Source organism: Chiloscyllium punctatum, chromosome 20 (assembly GCF_047496795.1).
Source record: "Chiloscyllium punctatum isolate Juve2018m chromosome 20, sChiPun1.3, whole genome shotgun sequence".
NCBI lineage: Eukaryota > Metazoa > Chordata > Chondrichthyes > Orectolobiformes > Hemiscylliidae > Chiloscyllium > Chiloscyllium punctatum.
Window position 1 is genome coordinate 12,941,003 of NC_092758.1, and position 19,601 is coordinate 12,960,603.

Below are 19,601 nucleotides of genomic sequence, written 5' to 3' on the forward strand. Positions count from 1 at the left end.
ACTTTGTTAAAATTATATTAAAAAGGTTACATTCCACAGACATGGCATGTAGAGAAGCAGAGTGCATTTTCCATGGCAGATCTACAATGGACACAATCTTAGAAGCAGTATAGAGCTCAAAACAAAATTTTGCAGAAACTTGTTGTCCACCAAAATTCTGGTTCTGATCTGCCTCTTCCTTGACAAGATGCACTGCAGTGCAGTTTGATGACTTCACTTCTGACAGCTTCACTGTGTAAGAAGGAGAAAATAGGTTTTTGTCCTACCCTTCTATCCATTGAGTAACTTCACCGTGTTCATGACCTTCATCTACCCTGTAGATCCAGAAGACATTTACCTATGTACTAGGTCACATGACAAGCTATACAATATAACCAATCTGAAACAAGATACAGCACATGCTAATTAGAGAATTCTTCTACATTGATGATGTTGTGCTAGTCACTGTATGGAACTCAGACTAATGGATTATCTCTTCCCTTAAGAGCAGGTTATTCTCTCTGACAATGAGCATAAAGAAAACAATGCTGCATAAATAAATATTTAGTCATGATTTGGAGATGCCGGTGTTGGACTGGGGTGTACAAAGTTAAAAATCACACAACACCAGGTTATAATCAAACAGGCTTAATTGGAAGCACTAGCTTTCGGAGCGCTGCTCCTTCATCAGGTGGTTGTGGAGGACACAATCGTAAGACAAGAATTTATAGCAAAAGTTTACAGTGTGACGTAACTGAAATTATACATTGAAAAATACCTCGATTGTCTGTGGAGTCTCTCATCTATTGAAATGACCATGATAGTTTCAATTCTTTCATCTGTAAATCACAAAACTTTTTATATAAAGAGTTACATTCTCAGGTTAACTGTAATAATGGGTGTCAGCCAGATATGATGTTGAAGGTGTTAGTCCCCTGTGATCCCTGTCTTTGCCATAATGTTTAGACTGATTCTAATCTAAAGAGTGAGTTAACAGTCCTACATGGATTCTTGCAGTTTTTGAGTAAAGTACAATGTAACTCTGCAAGTACAAATTCACCCCACAAACATATAGGTGTATGTGTGCATGTCTGGGGTAGGGGTTGTGAGTGTGAGTGTGAGTGTGAGTGTGAGTGTGAGTGTGAGTGTGTGTGTGTGTGTGTGTGTGTGTGTGTGTGTGTGTGTGTGTGTGTGTGTGTGTGTGTGTGAGTGAGAGAGAGAGAGTGTGTAAAGTATCTAAATCTGTGAGAAGATGCAGGTGTGTGTGTCTGTAGGAGTGTGCGTGTGTCTGGGGTTGGGGATTGAGTGTGTCTGCGAGAGAGAGTGTACATAGGTATGTGCGTGAGTGTAGGTTTAAGTCTGTGAGAAGATGCAGGTGTGTGAGAGAAAGTGTCTCTCTCTGTAGAAGTGTGCATGTCTGGGGTCGGGGGTTGAGAGTGTCTGTGAGACAGAGTGTACATGTGCGGGAGTGTGAAGTGTTTATGCCTGTGAGAGGATATATGAGAGTGTGTGGGAGTGTGTGTGTCTGTAGGAGTGTGTGTGTGTGTGTGTGTGTCTGTATACATATGTGTGTGTGTGTCTGGGGTGGGTAGGTGTGAGTGTCTGTGAGATTCAGTGAATATATGTATATGTGTGTGTAGTGCAATGGTGGTCACCTGTAGTGTGACATGAACCCAAGGTCCCGGTTGAGGCCCTCCCTATGGGTATGGAAGTTAGCTATCAGCCTCTGCTTGGTCACTTTTCACTGCTGCCTGTCCCGAAGTCTGCCTTGGAGGATGGTCACCCGAAGGTCCGAGGTCAAATGTCCTCGACCGCTGAAATGTGCCCCAACTGGGAGGGAACACTCCTGTCTGTTGATTGTTGAGCGGTGCCCATTCATTCATGGGCGGAGCCTTTGCTTGGTTTCACCGACGTACCATGCCTCAGGGCATCCTTGCCTGCAGCGTGAGATAGGCAACATTGGCTGAGTCACATGAGTGCCTGCCACGTACATGGTGGGAGGTGTCCCCACGTGTAATGCTGGTGTCCATGTCCACACACTAACACGTCTTGCAGAGCCTACCATGACAGGATTGTATGATTTGTCCTGAAGGCTGGGCAGCTTGCTACGAATAATGATTTGTTTAAGGTTTAGCGGTCGTTTAAAAGGCAAGCAGTGGAGGTGTGGGGAAGGACTTGGCGAGGTGCTCATCCTCATTGATAATGTGTTGCAGGTCATGAAGAACTTGGCATAGTTTTTTGGCTCCTGGGAAGTACAGGACAATAAAAGGTACCCTGTCAGTTGTAGCACGTGTCTGTCTCCGGAGGTCACTACGGTTCCTTGCTGTGGCACGGCGGAACTGGCAGTTGATGAGTTGAGCATCGCACCCCGTTCTTAACAGGGCATCCCTGAGTATTTCCAGGTACCCGTCACGTTCTTCCTCATCTGAACAAATCCAGTGTACGCACAGGGCTTGCCCATAAGGGATGGTTGTTTTAATATGTTTTGGGTGGAAGCTGGAGGCAAACCATCTGATGAAGGAGCGGCACTCCGAAAGCTAGTGCTTCCAATTAAACCTGTTGGACTATAATCTGGTGTTGTGATTTTTTTTAACTTTGTACACACAGAGGGTAATGGATGTTTGGCATTCTCTTCCATAAAAAGCAGATGCTGGATTTTTGCTAATTTAAGATCCAAGAGAGAAATATTTGTTAAGTAAAGATATTACAGAATATGTGCCAAAGACAGGTACATCGAGTTAGGCCACAAATGATTCAAAATCTCACCGAATGGCAGAACAGACTAGAGAGGCTAAATGGTCTATTCTTGTTCTTAAAAGCAATGGACATGGTCCCTTTCATGAGTTTGAGAGATAAACAACCAATGATTTCATCAGGTCGTCATGACACAAGACAATTTTTATCTCCATCAACACGAGAAGATACCGTAGGGCCTATTCAGAAAGTTACCAATAAGATTGATCGCGTCGCAAATGGAACTGCATGAATCCCAATATGTTCAGCGACTGGCGAGTGTAAGCTTTCGGTAAATAGTAGTCAAGAACCCTTTTTTGACTTCTCAACTAATTCACCTAGGAAGAGTACCATTTCAACAGCAAATTTGAGCTTTGGATCCAGTTCATTAAGCTGTCTAAGTAAACTATTTGATAGGACTGCAAACTGAAATAAGGGATACAATAGCCTAGTGTTAATCCATAGACCCAGGTAATATTCTGGGGCAGATGGCAGAATTTGAATTCAATAAAAAAAAATCTGGCAATAAGAGTCTAATGATTATTATGAAACTGCTGTCAATTGTCAGGATAAACCCACCCGTCTTTTAGGGAAGGAAATTACTGCTCTCACCTATTCTGGCCTAAGGGATTCCACACTCTCAGCATGTGGTAGGCTCTTAAGGCCCTCTGAACAATTATGGATGAGCAATAAATGCTGACATAGCAAGTGACATCCCATGAATAAATTTTAAAAATTACAACATCAAATCAATATCAAAAATTAGAAGTATGCAAGGGGTAAGTGGTTAGTCGTCCCTGCATCAAAAATGCACTTCCCATGGTAACCGAAGTTGATATAATAACAGCTGGACCTAAAGAGTCCCATTCTATTTGAGCACAGTGTCATTGAAATGGAACTTAATTGCATGAGTCGCTAAGGTCATGAGTCTGATGAATATACATATTACATCTAAATCCATGACACAATGACAATGAATTCTGCACTATGGCTTCTTTGAATGGTATGCTGGTAAATAAGTGAGCAATATTGGAAGAGCACATGATAGTACAGCTGTTGTACTGTCTTGGAGAAAACTAAGAAGTTCTTTACTGTTTGTGGAAAACTTATGTAGAACTAGCTGCAATAACTTGATTCGTCAATTTGCAGGGTCAATCACTGAAGAGGACAAATGGGCGCATTACTTGTGTGTCTTGAGTAGCCCGTACATAGGTGGATATAGTGAGCCTGGAGGATGAATCCTATCAAAGTCATTTGTGCATACTAGAAGCTATATACAAATTCTCAGCACCCTGTTTTATGTAGCCAAAAGGAACTTGAACATACATTGTATCTTATTAAATAAAGGGGCCACAGAGATAGGCAAACTTTTCCGCATCTCTGTGACAATGCCCCAACTAGTCAGAATTTATCTTTCTGGTCTGAGAATTAAAATTGATAGTTAACTATTCTTGCAGCATTTCCATGCCAAACATGGCCCAACCAAACAGCACCCTCTTCTAATTTGGTGGCATAATGTCTCTTTCTTACACTCTCGAGAAAATACCTTTATTATTCACCTTATCTCTACCCCTCATGATTTTATAAACTTCTCAGGTGTCCCCTCAACCTTCTCCACTCCAGTGAAAAAAGTCTTCACCTATCCCTATAACTCAAAAATCTCCAGTCCTGGCAATGCCCTGAGCCCTCTCCTATTAAATAATATCCTCCATATAGCAGGATGACAAGAACTGTGCACAATACTCCAAAAGGGGCCTCACCAATGTCCTGTACAACCTCAACATTATGACCGAACTCAAAAGGTCTGAGCAACAAAGGCAAGCATGCTAAACGCCTTCTTAACCACCTTGTCTATATGTGATGCAACTTTCAAAGAACTATGAATCTGAACCCCAGGTCTCTCTGTTCAACACCACTACACAGGGCCCTACCATTAACTGTACAAGACCTGCCCTTGTTTGTTTTACCAAAACACAAATTAAACTGCAATTTTAATTAAATTAAATTAAATTAATCCTCAACCCATTAGCCCAATTCACCAACATACTTCTAATTTTACATGACATTCTTCAGTCAACTATACCAATTTTGGTGTCATGCGCAAACTTACTATGTCTCCTATATTCCCATCCAAATCTTGCTTATATAAATGACAAACAACAGTGGACTCAGCACTGATTCCTAAGGAACATCGCCAGTCGACCTCCAGTCTGAAAAACAAAGAACAAAGAAAATAACTGCACAGGAACAAGCACTTTGGCCCTCCAAGCCTGCGTCGATCCAGATTCTCTATCTAAACCTGTTATCTATTTTCTAAGGATCTGTATCCCTCTGCTTCCTGCCCATTCATGTATCTGTCTAGATACATCTTAAATGACGCTATCATGCCTGCCTCTACCAACTCTGCTGCCAACACATTCCAGGCACCCACCACCCTCTGCATAAAGAACTTACCACGCTCGTCACCCTTCAACTTTTCCCTCTCACCCTGAACTCGTGACCTCTAGTAATTGAGTCTCCTACTATGGGAAAAGCTTACTAACCACCCTGTTTATACCTCTCATGATTTTGTAGACCTCAATCAGGTTCCCCCTCAACCTCACTCTTTCTAATAAAAATAATCCTAATCAACTCAACCTCTCTTCATAGCTAGCACTCTCTGTACCAGGCAACATCCTGCTGAACCTCATCTGCACCCTCTCCAAAGCATCCACATCTTTTTGGTAATGTGACAACCAGAACTGTACACAGTATTCCACCATCACCTGTCTCCAAATGTCAAGTCAATTTTGTATCCAATTAACAAGCTCTCCTTGAATCCCATATGATCTAACTTTATTAAATCAATCTACCAAGTGGAACCTTGTCAAAGACTTTATTAAAGTCCATGTAGACAATATCTACCTCTCTGTCAGACTCAGAGGTCTATAGTTCCCAGGCTTCTCCTTTTAATAAAGGCACAATATTAGCCACCTTCCAGTCCTGGATGTAGGTCTGCTCATTCAGCTGGAAGATTCATTTTCAGACATTTTGTCACCATACTGGTAACATCAGTGAGCCTCCAGAAGCAGCACTAATGGCATGGCCCACTTTCAATGTGGGTGCTTAGGGGTCCTTGGGTTGGTGATGTCATTTCCTGTGGTGTCATTTCCTGTATCTTTTCTCAGGGGGGTGGGTAAATCACATCCAAATTAAGGTGTTTGTTGATAGAGTTCTGGTTGGAATGCAGTGTTTCTAGGAATTCTTGTGCGTGTCTCGGTTTGGCTTGTCCAGGATGGATGTGTTGTCCCAGTTGAAGTGGTGTCCTTCCTCATCTGTTTGTAAGGATACTAGTGAGAGTGGGTCATGTTGTCTTGTGGCTAACGATGCCAAGAGGTCTGAGTAGTCTGGCAATCCTTTCCGAGATGTCTTTGATGAAGGGTAGAGTGGCTAGGGCTTCTGGACATGTTTTATCTGCTTGTTGGGGTTTGTTGCTGAGAAATCTGTGCACTGTGCATTGGGTACCCATTCGTTTTGAATACTCTGGATATGTGATTTTCCTCTGCTGCATGTGGTGCTTGTTGAAGTAACGTTCTAATGCAGCTTCATTTGTGGATGTCGGAATGATTGCTTCTATAGTTCAGTACTTAGTCAGTATATGTTGTTTTCCTGTAGCTGCTGGTTTGAAATTCCCCATTGGCTGTTCATTTTACTGCAACATCTAGGAATGGCAGTTTGTTGTTGTTTTCCTCCTCTTTAGTGAATTTTATGCCAGTTAAGGTATTATTGATGGTCTTGAAGGTTTCCTCTAATTTGTTTTGTTTAGTGATGATAAAGGTGTCATCTATATAGTGGACCCAAGGTTTGGGTTGGATGGTTGGCAGAGCTGTTTGTTCGAGTCTGTTCATCGCAGCATTGAGGAACTCTGCAAAGTGGGGACAGGATGGGGCTCTCTTCAGAGGGTCAGTGCACTCAATAGGCCAAATGGCCTCTTTCAGCACTATAGGGACTTTATAGAACCATACTAACTCTGCTTGGTTTTATTATGCATTTCTAAATAGTCTTATTAATAGACTAACACATGCCTAGTGACAAATGTTAAACTAGTTGACCCACAGTTACTTGCCTGCTTTGTTGTGCTCCCTTTTTCAATAAAGGGTGTTATATTTTCAGTTTTCCAAATACCTGGGACTCTTCCTAAATCCAAGGATTCTTAGATGATTACTACCAGTGCATCCATTATCTCTGTTGCTTCTTTCAAAATTCTAGACTGAAACCCATCAGGACTAATGAACTTAATGGTCTTTAGTATCATTAGCTTTCCTAGTACTTTTTCTCTCATGAAAGGAGCAAAGAGATAGAGCTAAGGTGTCATCACTGAACATGCAATCAGACTCCATCAACATCGCTCCAGCTACGGAACATTTAAAACTAACTATCTTTATCTAGGAAAAAGAAAAAATGCAAATTCCACAAAGCTATCAATTCTCCTGAATATTTACCTATCTTCACTTAGCTACTGCCCCAGACATCATTTGCTCCTCACCACAGCAAAATACTTAATGAAGTTGTTAGGTTCTTTTTTGTTTTGAGGTTCTTACACACTTGATGCAACACACCAACTTCTGTGGACAAGCAACAAAATTTATTAAGCACATTACAGTACAAGCTTTCTGGAGAAACCTTTAACACATCTCGCAGAGCTAATGCAGTCGTGGCAAAAGCTCTCACTGTACAAAGGAAGCAGTCTTTCCTTTATACAAAACTCTTAACATCACAGATAGTACTGCCCACAAGACAATCCTCAGCCATCCCCTCATATTCACAGGCCACTCAAGATGTGACCACATCATCTCCAGAAACAATGTAATGCAAATCGTTCCATAATGGTCAAATCTGTTGCAAATCTGTCTTTTGTAACTATAGGGGAGTAGTCAAATTCCAACTGTAATGTTGTTATTAATTTCTGGATGAAAATGTAAATCATCCCCGAATTGTAAGGGAATGGCCTTGTAAACCTCCAGCAGCATTCCACCTATAAGACAAAGTCACACTACCTTACCCTTAGGGCATTCAATTTCTTAGGTCAGTACAGCAAATTAACTATTTATATCTCAAAGTAATCCAAGTTCAAGGTTGTGTCGGGCACAGACTTTCTGTTCACAAACCTCATTTCCTGTTGATAAGATTTTATTGGCCACATTTTCTGTCAACATTTATCACTGTGTATTGCTACATCAACATTTGCTATTCAATTTTGTCATGTCAATATAGTCTAGTTGGAAGTTCTTGACATTAGCTAAGTCTACAGTAAATTTCTGATGTCCTTTTGCAGCATGACAAGTACTTTGCATTTGAATTCACTGCAGAGAGGGATGATGTAGGTATATAAGTCAGGGAGAGGGTGTGAACAAATGAGCAGTGAAAGAGACAAGAGGCATTTGCTGTTTTAGGTATGAAAGTGGAGAAATAACCTGACTCAGTTGAGGTGTATCCCAGACTGCCATGGGGTGCATAGGAGGAAATTTCAGTGGCACAGATAATGTTCAAATCCTCTCTAGCCACAAGAGGGAAGCCTGGTGACAGCTGAGGCAGTACCCTTACTCAAGAAGGGTGGTATGGATAAATCAAGAAACGACAAGCTAGTCAGTCCAACATTATTGGAAAACTTTGAGGAACAGAACTAATTTACACATGGAAAGGCAATGATTAATCAAGAATTATCTGCATGGCTTTATAAGAGGCAGATCATGTCTAACCCTCAAAACATTTAAGAGCTATTTAAGCAAACATGTGAAATGCCACAACATACAAGATTATGGAAAGAGCTGGAAAATGGGATTACAATAGATAGATTTTCAATGTCCACATCAGTCTCAACTGTCTTTCCTACTCTACAACTATTACTATTTATGATCATATACACCACTACTGGCAACATATTGCTTGTAAAAAAACACATGAAAATTTGACACTGAGCATAACCTTCAAAACTCAAACAATCCAGTTGAACTACATGGAAGACAATATACTAAAAAATTAAAATTGAATTACCATAACAGGCAGGAGAAGGACATTCAAACAAATAGGTGCTTTTAAATCATAATCACATATTTGAACATTTTCTGTCATTATAACTGTTTCATAGAGGGATGTATATTTAAGTGAAAGAGCCTTCAATATTCTCAACTGGATATCACACAAGCATCCACATATAATCAAACTGATCTTACTTAGTATAAAATCGCTTGCATAACAAATGGTGTAGATCACCCAAACTTGGCACGTGTCATGCTACCCTACTGTTTTGTTGGACACATTAATAAATTATCTAATTGGCGTTTAAAGAACTGCATTTTTATAGTAAATAAACAGACTTTGATCTTCAAAAGCTACTTCTCAAAGAGTACATTCACTGCTGCTTAAAAATGTCTAGAATTGGTCTACATTTAATTATGAATGAGGACAATAAGGATTGCCCCAGCAGCTTTCACACTTGAAGGAGAACTTTGAGCTATTCAGTTGTTTGATAAACTGAACTCCAGTGCAAATAGTGAAAGATGGCACACTTTTTTAAAAAAAAACTTAAAACTAATTAAAGTTTGAATCGAAAGCAAAGGTCTTGAAACTGCTAGAAATATCCAAGGGGTAAAAAGCTTCGGGATTCATGAATGAAATAACAGAAGTTCCACAAATCTCCTCTTCAGAAGCCAATGATCAATGCTAATTTCCAAAGCTGAGACTGATGGACTTATTAGACAATAGACAATAGATGCAGGAGTAGGCCATTCAGCCCTTCGAGCCTGCACCGCCATTCAATATGATCATGGCTGATCATTCCCAATCAGTATCCTGTTCCAGCCTTATCTCCATAACCCTTGACTCCACTATCTTTAAGAGCTCTATCCAATTCTTTCTTAAAGGCAAGAAAATGAAGGGATATAGCTTAAAAGACAGGTAAAGTGTGTTCCAATACAGATCATACATAGAAAAACAGACCAGTTGTTGGAATGGATCAGAAGACCTAGGTTCTTGATTCCATATCATTTGCACTATTTCCAATTTAGAATTATTTAACTTATTTGTTCAAAGAATCAATTCATTACATTGTCAGGGAGGAACAGGCATTAAAACATTTCAATTCATCAGATTTTGTCATGGATATATAAATTAAATGGATATTGGAATACAGTAAAATTTCAAAATTGGCCAATTACTGTATTACAGGTTACAGTCCAACAGATTCATTTGAAATCAAAGGGGCTATGCTATGAGGTTTGTGTCAGGTCAAAGCAACAGTGCAAATCATATTAACGGACTGCATCAGGACATAGGCAGATGAAATTTAATATAAAGAAGTGTGAGGTGTTGCATTTTGACAAGAGACTTCGTGGAACAATTCTAAATAGTGCAGGGACAGAGGGCACATATTCAGGTTTAGAAAGGCAGCAGAATACATTGCAAGAATAGGCAAAGGACATAGGATAGGGCTTCATACAAATAAGAGTTCATAAACGTTAACTTCTTTACAAAGCTCTGTTTAGATCACAACCAAAATACTGATGATCACACTTGAAGAAAAACGTGAGGGTATTTGAAAGGATGAACTTAGAAGAATGGTTCCAGTAACTTAGAATCTTAACTACAAAGTTAGGTTGAAGAAGCAGGGGTTGATTTTCATTGGACAAGGTTGAAGGACAGTTTGACAGAGACTGGTTTATATAAAAACAGAGAAAAAAAAATTCCCATTAGCTGACAGCACAAGGTCTAGGGGTTTTAAATTTAAGGTATGAGCAAGAGAAGCAAGGGACATATAAGCAAGAACACAGGGAAATGACAATGACTAGACTGTTCGCCAGAGCGCCAACATGAACTTAATTTGGCCAAATTGCTTCCTTCTGCATCATAATCTATCATGACACCAAACAAACAAGTAGAGAGCTTCCTCCAATAATACAAATCACCATATTCACTTATATAAGAAATATCAGTCCAAAACAAAGATTGGAATGATTAGTCAGTCATTCCACAATCATAATTAATGATAAATAATTATTAACACGTTCCCTGTAGTTTAAACCATAAGGTATTTGTAGCACTTGACTTGCTGGTCGCATACCTAAAAAAAAACTATGAACTGCATTTACAAAACTCTTGATAAACATCTCAATATGAACCAACATCCATATATTTTGACAATCACTATTAATAAGCAGTAACAATATTTTGAAAATACCTTATCACATTTTAAGGTTTGACACCAAATCCACTAATAAAACATTCTATAAATATAACTTATTTCTTCATAATCACGTAAAAGAATCTAAAATAGGTCACAAACACAATGCTGTCAGTCATCTTAGCATAACAGAAAAGTTAAACTCTGCCAATATACTACTTAAGATGCTGGTAATTCATACACCTCAATTTGATCATGTTAACCATTAATCATTCACACTATATACAAGGAACAATAGAACGACAATATATAAAAAGACAAAAGCTATAGTTTCTTGTACAACGTTCTCAATTCATCTGCTCAAAACACCTAGTCATATGTTAGTCCATCAATAAAATATTCTATGAGCCACATCCTTTGACTGAACTTCCAGTTTATTCGAATAGAACGAGCTTGATTTCAGGTTTGCCTGCATTAGGTAATTGCCACACTCTCAATGCAGTCAGTTTCTAATGACCAACATTGCCTCAACACCCCAAATCATCATCCACTGGTGGAAAAACAGGAATATAAAATAGGCATGTGTACTGATGTTCGACTAGGTTGGTGCTAACGGATGATAACCTTTTCTCAATGATTTTATAAAGAGGACTGGCAACAAATCAGGCATGTTCTGAATAACTTGTAAACCATTATTATTAGCATAAATAATTGTCTTGCCATGGTTTAACAATGCTTCTACCATCCAGTTTCCTTGAAATCCATTGATAAGTGAGCTGTTACAAATATGAAGCTTGCATTGAGTCCAACAAAAATCTGGGCGGCTTTGTTATTAAAATGGGGAGTGGTTAGAGGATTCTATCGTTGAGAAGGTCCAAGATGTTATTCACATATGTCAACAATGATCAGAGAAGCTACACGGCTGGTGGACAAACTTTTAGTCTCCAAGTCTCAGACTGGTGTTAGGAACTTAAGGTTTCATAAAGTTGGACAGTCTCCAGAAATCAGAGACCAAGGGAGCTAGTCCAGCATCTTAAACAGATTAACCACGAGCCCTATCAGTCACCACACGGCTGTGAATTCAGATTCAGATTGAAATAGCAGATGACAAAAGATTCAAAAAAATTGCCTGGACTGGCGAAAGGAAGAATCTCTAATTCACCCGTCACCCCGAAAGTCAGTTCTGCGATTATGAACAAAAACAGAAATTGCTGGAGAAACCCAGCTGTTCTGGTAGTGTCAATGGAGAGAAAGCAGAGTTAATGCTTTGAGTCCAGTGACCCAAGTTTTTGTTTCAAACTTTCAGCTTCCGCAGATCTTTGTTCTATTTTTGTGATTAGGAGTTGCCCATCTGGAAAAGGAAGCAAGCCCACAGGAGATAAGAATCACTTTGGACTAGTTTTGGAGATTAAAGTGTTCACTTAAGACACAGTGTAAACCATAATGTGGTATATTAAGTAAAATTGGGGATATTTTCTGCAGTTTAGAATATGAGTCAGCTACTGCAATGATTTTAGACAGTGTTGCTTTTACATTTATTACAGTAATGTTAAAAGTTGAAATCCTTCTGGGTTATCCTCTAGATATTAGAAGTTCAAATTATTTTTCGAAAAATTATCAATTTCTACAGGAATAAGTGTACGGGGTGAAATGTCAAGTTGTTACTTATTGTCGTCAGGAAATTACTACATAGATCCTATTTACGAGGATGTTGTGCCTACTTTTTAAAACCACAAAATTAAATCAATGCAAATTGTTTGTGACAGACCAAAAATCCAGGAGCCAGGCATGAGTTCTGAAGAGGCATATCAGACTCAAAACATCAACTGCTTTCTCTCCAAAGATGCTGTTAAATTGGTGAGTTTCTCAGATTTTCCTGTTTGCTTCAGATCTCCAGCATCTGCAATATTTTGATTTTAATTTCCTTGTGAGATTATCTACAGCAATCTAGGTATCACATCATATTGAATCCATATTTCTTTTTGCAAAACTTTTTCCAAAAAGCAAAGACTTTTGCATGAATCAGAGAATCACTTAGAAACGTAGAAAATAGGAGGTCATTTGGTCTATCAAGCACAGTCTACCATAAATGTGTTCAGTATCTTGGTCACCTTCTATGGCAAAGAATTTCACAGATTCACCACCCTCAGGGAAAACATTCCCAATCTTAAGCTGAAATGGCCAACCACGTATCCTGAGACTGTGACGCATTGTTCTGGATCAAACTGGCCAGGCAAAGCAACATCTTTGCATTCAATTTGCCCAGCCCTCTCAGAATTTTATGTATTTAAATGAGATTCCCTATCATTCTTCTGAATAGACCCCCAAAACCTAACAAAGCTACCAGTCCAAGAATCAGTCTAGTGAACTTTTACTCCACTCTGTTCATGGTAAAGTATACTTTTTCTTCAGAACTGCAGACAAAACTTCAGCTACGGTCTCACGAATGCCTAGTAAAGTGGCAGAAGACTTTTGTAGTGAAGGCCAACATATCTTTTGGAATCAAAACTACTTGCTACATCTACATGCTGGCTTTCAGTGACCAGTGTATAAGGACACCAAAGTACCTTTGTACATTAACATTTCATAACCTATCATTTAAAAAATACTCAGCCATCTGTTTCTTTTTCCAGCAAATGTTACACTACACCTGCTATGTATCTGCTTGCACATTCAACTTGGATAAATCATCAGGGCTTCTTTACATCCTCAAAACCCAGTGAAAAAAAATGAACTTGGTCCACTGTTCTTGTGCCAGATCTTTCAAAGTGCTATCCAATCAGTCCCTCTTTCTTCATTAGCTCTTTCAAGGTTTCCTTTTCAAATATTTATCCAACTCACTTCTGAAAATCACGTTGCAACCTGTATCCAGCCATCATTCTGTTCAGACAACACACTGCAGATAACCTTTTGGTTCAAATAATGGTCCTCACCACTGATTTTTTTTCTCTCCCGTTATTCTAAATCTGGTTAGCCAACTGAAACAGTTATTCCCTGTCTGCACCCTCAAACTGTGGGCAGCACCCAAAAATATGCTGGGAACAGTCCCAGCATTCCCATTTTATCCACATAACTGAAGTTGTTGACCTGAAACATCATTCAGTACATTGCTTCTGCATCCTCTCCAAGATAAAGGTATGCTTCCTAAAATATAGTGCACAGAATTAGACATCATTCCAGTTACAGCCTAACAAACGACTTGTTTAAAAAAAAGCTCAACTCCCTTGTTTTGTTACCCTATGCCTTTATTGATGAAAGTGAAGAACTTATTGTTTTAACAAACCACCTTACCAAACCTGCCCCAGTACCAGAGATTTATAATCTGTAAAAGGTATTGCTCACAAGTGAGTATGTAAATCTGGAAAATTTTAACTAAAACATATGCATTTCTATGTAACGTCTACATCTCAACAGTACAACACTTTTGAAATCTGCATTTTAATGTAGATGCAGTTAACGGCCACTCATTCAGCTTTGATTCAAGGTTGGCTAGAATGAGCAAAACATCAGTCACAATCCTGAACAGTACCACAGACACAAAGACTGTCTATCCGACAAGACGCACATGCATATTACACTAGGTCAATGATCACAATGCTCCAAATTCACTTATCAAAATTTGGTTTTAAGTTATACTTTAACCACTTATTTCTGGTGGGTAAGTGAGGCATTTCCCCCAATCATTTCTAGGACTATAGCATAGCTGGGAAACTCTAGAATTCCAAAGATGAAGTTAATAAGTAAACTTCAAAGTCAGACATGATGCTTGTGAACACATCAAGTATACCAAAACCACCCTGTTCAGGCACCAGCCTCATCCACAAAACACTGTCACCTCATTCTGGATGAAATAAAAGTACTCAAACAAATTAAAACAATCAAATAAAGAAAATTATGACCTCTTGATTTTCGCATTAATTAAATAACAATTAACACATTGCCAACTATGATTTAGTCATTAACAAGTTCACCTTGCTCTCACAAAGTCATGGTTTCGAAACCCATTCCAAAGAATTGAACATAAAATCTAGCTGCCATACTCAAGGCAGCACAGTGTCACTTTAGGATCAGTGCTGAGGGAGCAGTGAGAGTGAATCGAGAATTATGGGTCACCGTTGAATTTCTTCTGAGATTCATGATCTTTGGAAATCTCTTCCACAGAGAGCAATTGAGACTGGGTCACTGGACATACTGAATGAACTAGATGGATTTTTGATCAACAAAAGAGTAAAAAGTTACAGGCAGGAAAATGAAGTTAAAGTCACAACCAGATCAGTGATTGTCAAAAGACCAAATATTCTACTCATTCTAATTTCTTATAATCAAAAAAAAAGAGGACTGCACCGCAGCACTAGAGGTGCTAATTGTCAGATACAACGTCAACATTGGAGACTACCTACATTCTCAGCAGAAACATGGAACTATAAAAATACACAGAGTTCTCCCAATGTCCTGTCCAATAGTTTTCCCTTAACCACCACTAAGAACAACAGATTAAAGTGGTAATTTATCTCACTACTATTTGTAGCATTTTATTCAAACATTAAAGGTGAGGTCACAGAGTTACAGATGGAAGTTTTCATGCTTCACATCAAATGGAATTTGAAACGTTAGAGGACGGACAGTGTAGATGCACCAGGATGATGTCACTGATGGGAATTATAGTTTTCAGGGACTTCTGATACTTGGACTACTGCCATTACAGCAAAAAAGACAAAGAAAATTTAATAAATGTGGGGACGGCAGTGATAAAAGTCCTGCTTCATAAATCTGTCGATGTATAAGAAATGAAGTTTGCAGGGCTTTCTTTTTTGCAGAAGGTTGTTACAGCATGGTTATGATGTAGTACTAAATCTGTTTTAAAAGGGATAATCTGTTAATCAGAGAATCGTTCAGCACAGACGGCCCCCATTCGGCCAATCACACCCTACTCTTTCAATTATAAACAATTAATTTCCTAAGAGTATTACTGTCAAATCCATTTCTAAAATCCTTTGGATCAGTTGGCAGCGTTGTTGCCTCGAAATAAGGTGATGGGGAGTTCAAGTCCCATCTGAGAGACTCAAGTCCATAATGAAAGCTTTCTGACAGGACTGAGAAGGGTGTCAACTTTCAGATTAAAGGTCAAACTAAAACCCCAGCTACTCCATCAAGAAGACACAAAGTGCGACATTGGTTAGTTCCTTTGGTGGCAAAGTGTTTTGGAATGCCCTGAGTGCAAGGTGCTACAAAAATGCAATTTCTTCACAAAAGAACACTGTGGCTGCATTTGAAATAAAAATAGGACAAAGTTTTCTTGAGGGTTTATCACATGCAGAGTTCATATAACTTGACAACAGCAAGATAATGGTATAGAATCATTCAGGCCATCGTTCTTGAGCCAGCTCTTCGAAAAAAATTATTCCTAATGCCTTGTTAGTTACCTGTAGCCCTACAATGTTTCTTCCTTTCACCCCAATTTCCCTTTACTGCTGAAACTGCTTCCATTACACTTCCAGGACAATTCTCCAACTGATTCATCTCCTCCACCTCACTAGATCTTTTACTAATTACCTTACATGTGCAACATCTGGTAACTGACATTTTTGCCCATAATCAACTTCTTCCCATTACAGGAGTCATTAAAGTGGAGTCAAGCCCCCACGAGGGGTCAGCAATTGAACGTTTATGGTCATGAGCTTTTAGGCTACAATGGCCATTCTGAACTCCTGACCAAGTCACAACAACTGTGCTCTCCCTCTAACAGGTTTCTGCTCTCTCTAATCTCCCCTTCCCCCAATCTCTCCTTGAGGGGTTAGGACAATATAATTCAATTTTCGAGTCTTAAAATTTGACCATGATGGGAAGTGTTTGGGAAACACCGCCCTACCAACTGCACCAAAAAATCTTCATACCCTATCATGTTACAGTTGTACAGGCAGTGAAGGAAATACTTAATGGGCGGTGATACAAAGTTACAAATTATTGACAACACAGGGAGCAGCTATAGAGTCTCACAAATTCTTGATGACATTTAAGTTCCATACTGGCTTCATCCCACCAGTCGAAAATGGTCAAACCATAAATGAGGAGAAACTGGTTCCAGTGGCAGCAAGCAAAGGACAATGATCTAAGATGACTGACAAAGAATTATACTAATAGAATCATGTCACAAAAGAGGAGAAAAACAAAGATATTTTTGTCACGCAGCAAGTTGTGATGCGAATGCACTGTTGAACTGATGCTCAGGATGATACCAAATCAATGGTAACTCTCAGGAGTGAACTGGATAGATGTACCAGGATTGCTAGCTATTGCAGCAGAAGATCTCGTGAGCATAAAATGTCACCTCTTGATCCCACACGGAGATGTGATACCACTTTAGGGAGCCTTGTAATGGGGAGAAATTGTTTAAGGGCAAAAATATCAGTTATTAGATATTCACATTTGGGAAAGTAAACCTGTTTTCTCCGGAGTTTACAAGGTTAAGTCTTTATGACATCAATAATAGATAAACTATTTCCACTTGTTGATGATTCTAGAACTAGGAGACATAGCCTGAGAACTAGGGCCAAATTGTTCAAGATAAGATGTTAGGAAGCACTTCTACACACAAAGGGTGGTAGAGGTTTGGAACACTGTCCCACAAATAGCACTGGATCTAGATCCTTTGATAAAGTTAAATCTGAGATGGATAGGTTTTTGTTAAGCAAAGCCACAGATCAGCCATAATTTCACTGAATGGTGGAACAGGCTTGAGGGAGTGATTGGAGCTGAAAATGTGTTGCTGGAAAAGCGCAGCAGGTCAGGCAGCATCCAAGGAGCAGGAGATTTGGCGTTTCGGGCATGAGCCCTTCTTCAGGCTCATGCCCAAAACGTCGATTCTCCTGCACCTTGGATGCTGCCTGACCTGTGCGCTTTTCCAGCAACACATTTTCAGCTCTGATCTCCAGCATCCGCAGTCCTCACTTTCTCCTTGAGGGAGTGATTGGCTTACACCTGTTGCTGTGAGTAAGTACTTTAAAAGGAAAGCATCTGGTGGAAAGAGTTCAGGAATAGAGAAACAGGATCAGGTTGGAGAGCTCTGGTTGAAATGACAATGGGTTGAGTGGACCCTTTCCTGTGCTGGAGAATTGAGAGGGATTTGATTCATTATTTCTTAAAGTTATTCCAAATTTATTAAGTTGAAGTAAAAAAAATTAAAAGTTTTAATGATTACAATATTATGTTTAAACAAAGAACATTTAAGTTTGAACAATATGCATTTTTTAAAAATGTATATAAAAAGTTATAATCTTCAACTTAAAGTCATGAAGTTTGGAAAATTATGATTTCAATAAGTTAAATGCATCAAGTTTCATTGGCTTATAAAGTCATCGAATTCAGGTAGAAAAAGTATTTAAGTTTGTTTAACAATTTTATCAAGAAAGTAAGATTTCAGTAAGTTATTTAAAAAAACATGAATTTTGTCTAAATTCATGTATGAGGCTTAAATAACCAGTTTTCAGGAAATTAAATCTGAACAGGGTAAAAATACATTAACTTTGAATGACAAGTTATAAAGTATATTAAGTTTGATTAAGAGTTATAAAAATATCAGGATTTCAACTTGTTCTAAAGATAAGAACAGACTAAATAGTTAAAAGGATATTAGATTTCAACAGTTTAAACCATTATAGTTGAACAATTTATGAAAATTAAGTTTGAATGACAAGTTATTACGTTATTAAGTTTGATTAACAAAGTTGAAAACATTAGAATTTCAATAATTTATAGAAACATTAACTAGGGCAATGAATTATGAAGACATTAAGTTTCGATAACTAGTTTCCAGGACATTAAGTCTGAACAAGTTACACAAAGATGTTGAGCAGTGAGCCGGGGTGTACACTTACCGCCTGCAGCGTGCTTGTTCTGCTTTGATCCCCACTCGCAGCTCCTGGAGGCGAGTCCACATTGCTGGTTGCGGCCCCTGGGTTACTGCTCCTGAAGCCGACCTGCGAGTCCTGCTGTGCGGCTGAAGGGGGAGGAGGAGGCGGCGGCGGTGGAGGCTGAGGCTGGGGAGGCCGCTGCTTGCCGGCCCGCTTGCTCTTGGCCTGTAGGCAGCGCTGGTGGAGGGCCAGGCTGTGCTGGCGCTCCAGGTCCAGGCGCTCGGCCGAGGCCCGCTGGTAACGCGCCTCGCAGGCCGTGTGGTGCCGGCGGCACAGCTCGATCCGCTTACGGAGCCGCTCAACCACGGCGCTGTGCCGCGGCAACACGAATTCGGCCATGGCGGCGGTTGTGTTCAAGACTTTACCCCCTCACTCCCCCTCAGAAAACCGGAGGGAGGAGGGGAAAGCCACTCATCGACAGCCGCCTTCAGATTCAGGAAGCACGGAGTCAACAGGAAAACTCTTCGCTTGGACTTTTCTCCATTTTCTTTCTTATTTTTGTTTTACCTCAGACCATCATCGACGGACGGACAACCGATCTCTAGGGTGACTGACAGGTCTCAGCAGCCAATCGCAACGCGGGAAGGGCGTTGCCACATCGTGATCGACGTTCCCCGAGGCCAATGGCAAGGTAAAAGGTTGGGATTGCCTTGCTTTGATTGACGCATCACCAACTCAATCAACGTAAAGAGACTGTGAGGCACGACCTATCGGTTAGGGGGAGGTGGGCGGATACCGCCTGTTTTTACTGATTGACGGTCGGTTTAACCACTCGGAAGCAGATACCAGAACATTGGCCAATCCGTTAGCGGTAGGCGAAC

The 19,601-nt window shown here is 39.7% G+C and overlaps 1 protein-coding gene across 1 annotated transcript in view; it reads right to left on the reverse strand.

The window, feature by feature from the left end:
- The window catches only part of maml1 (mastermind-like transcriptional coactivator 1), a 75,636-nt gene extending 56,277 nt beyond the window's left edge, over positions 1 to 19,359 (reverse strand). Inside the window, exon 1 of the mRNA XM_072590334.1 lies at positions 18,745 to 19,359. Coding sequence (XP_072446435.1) covers positions 18,745 to 19,119 — 375 coding nt within the window. The 5' untranslated portion in view covers positions 19,120 to 19,359. The remainder of the gene's footprint in view (positions 1 to 18,744) is intronic.
- Positions 19,360 to 19,601: the final 242 nt, after the last annotated feature.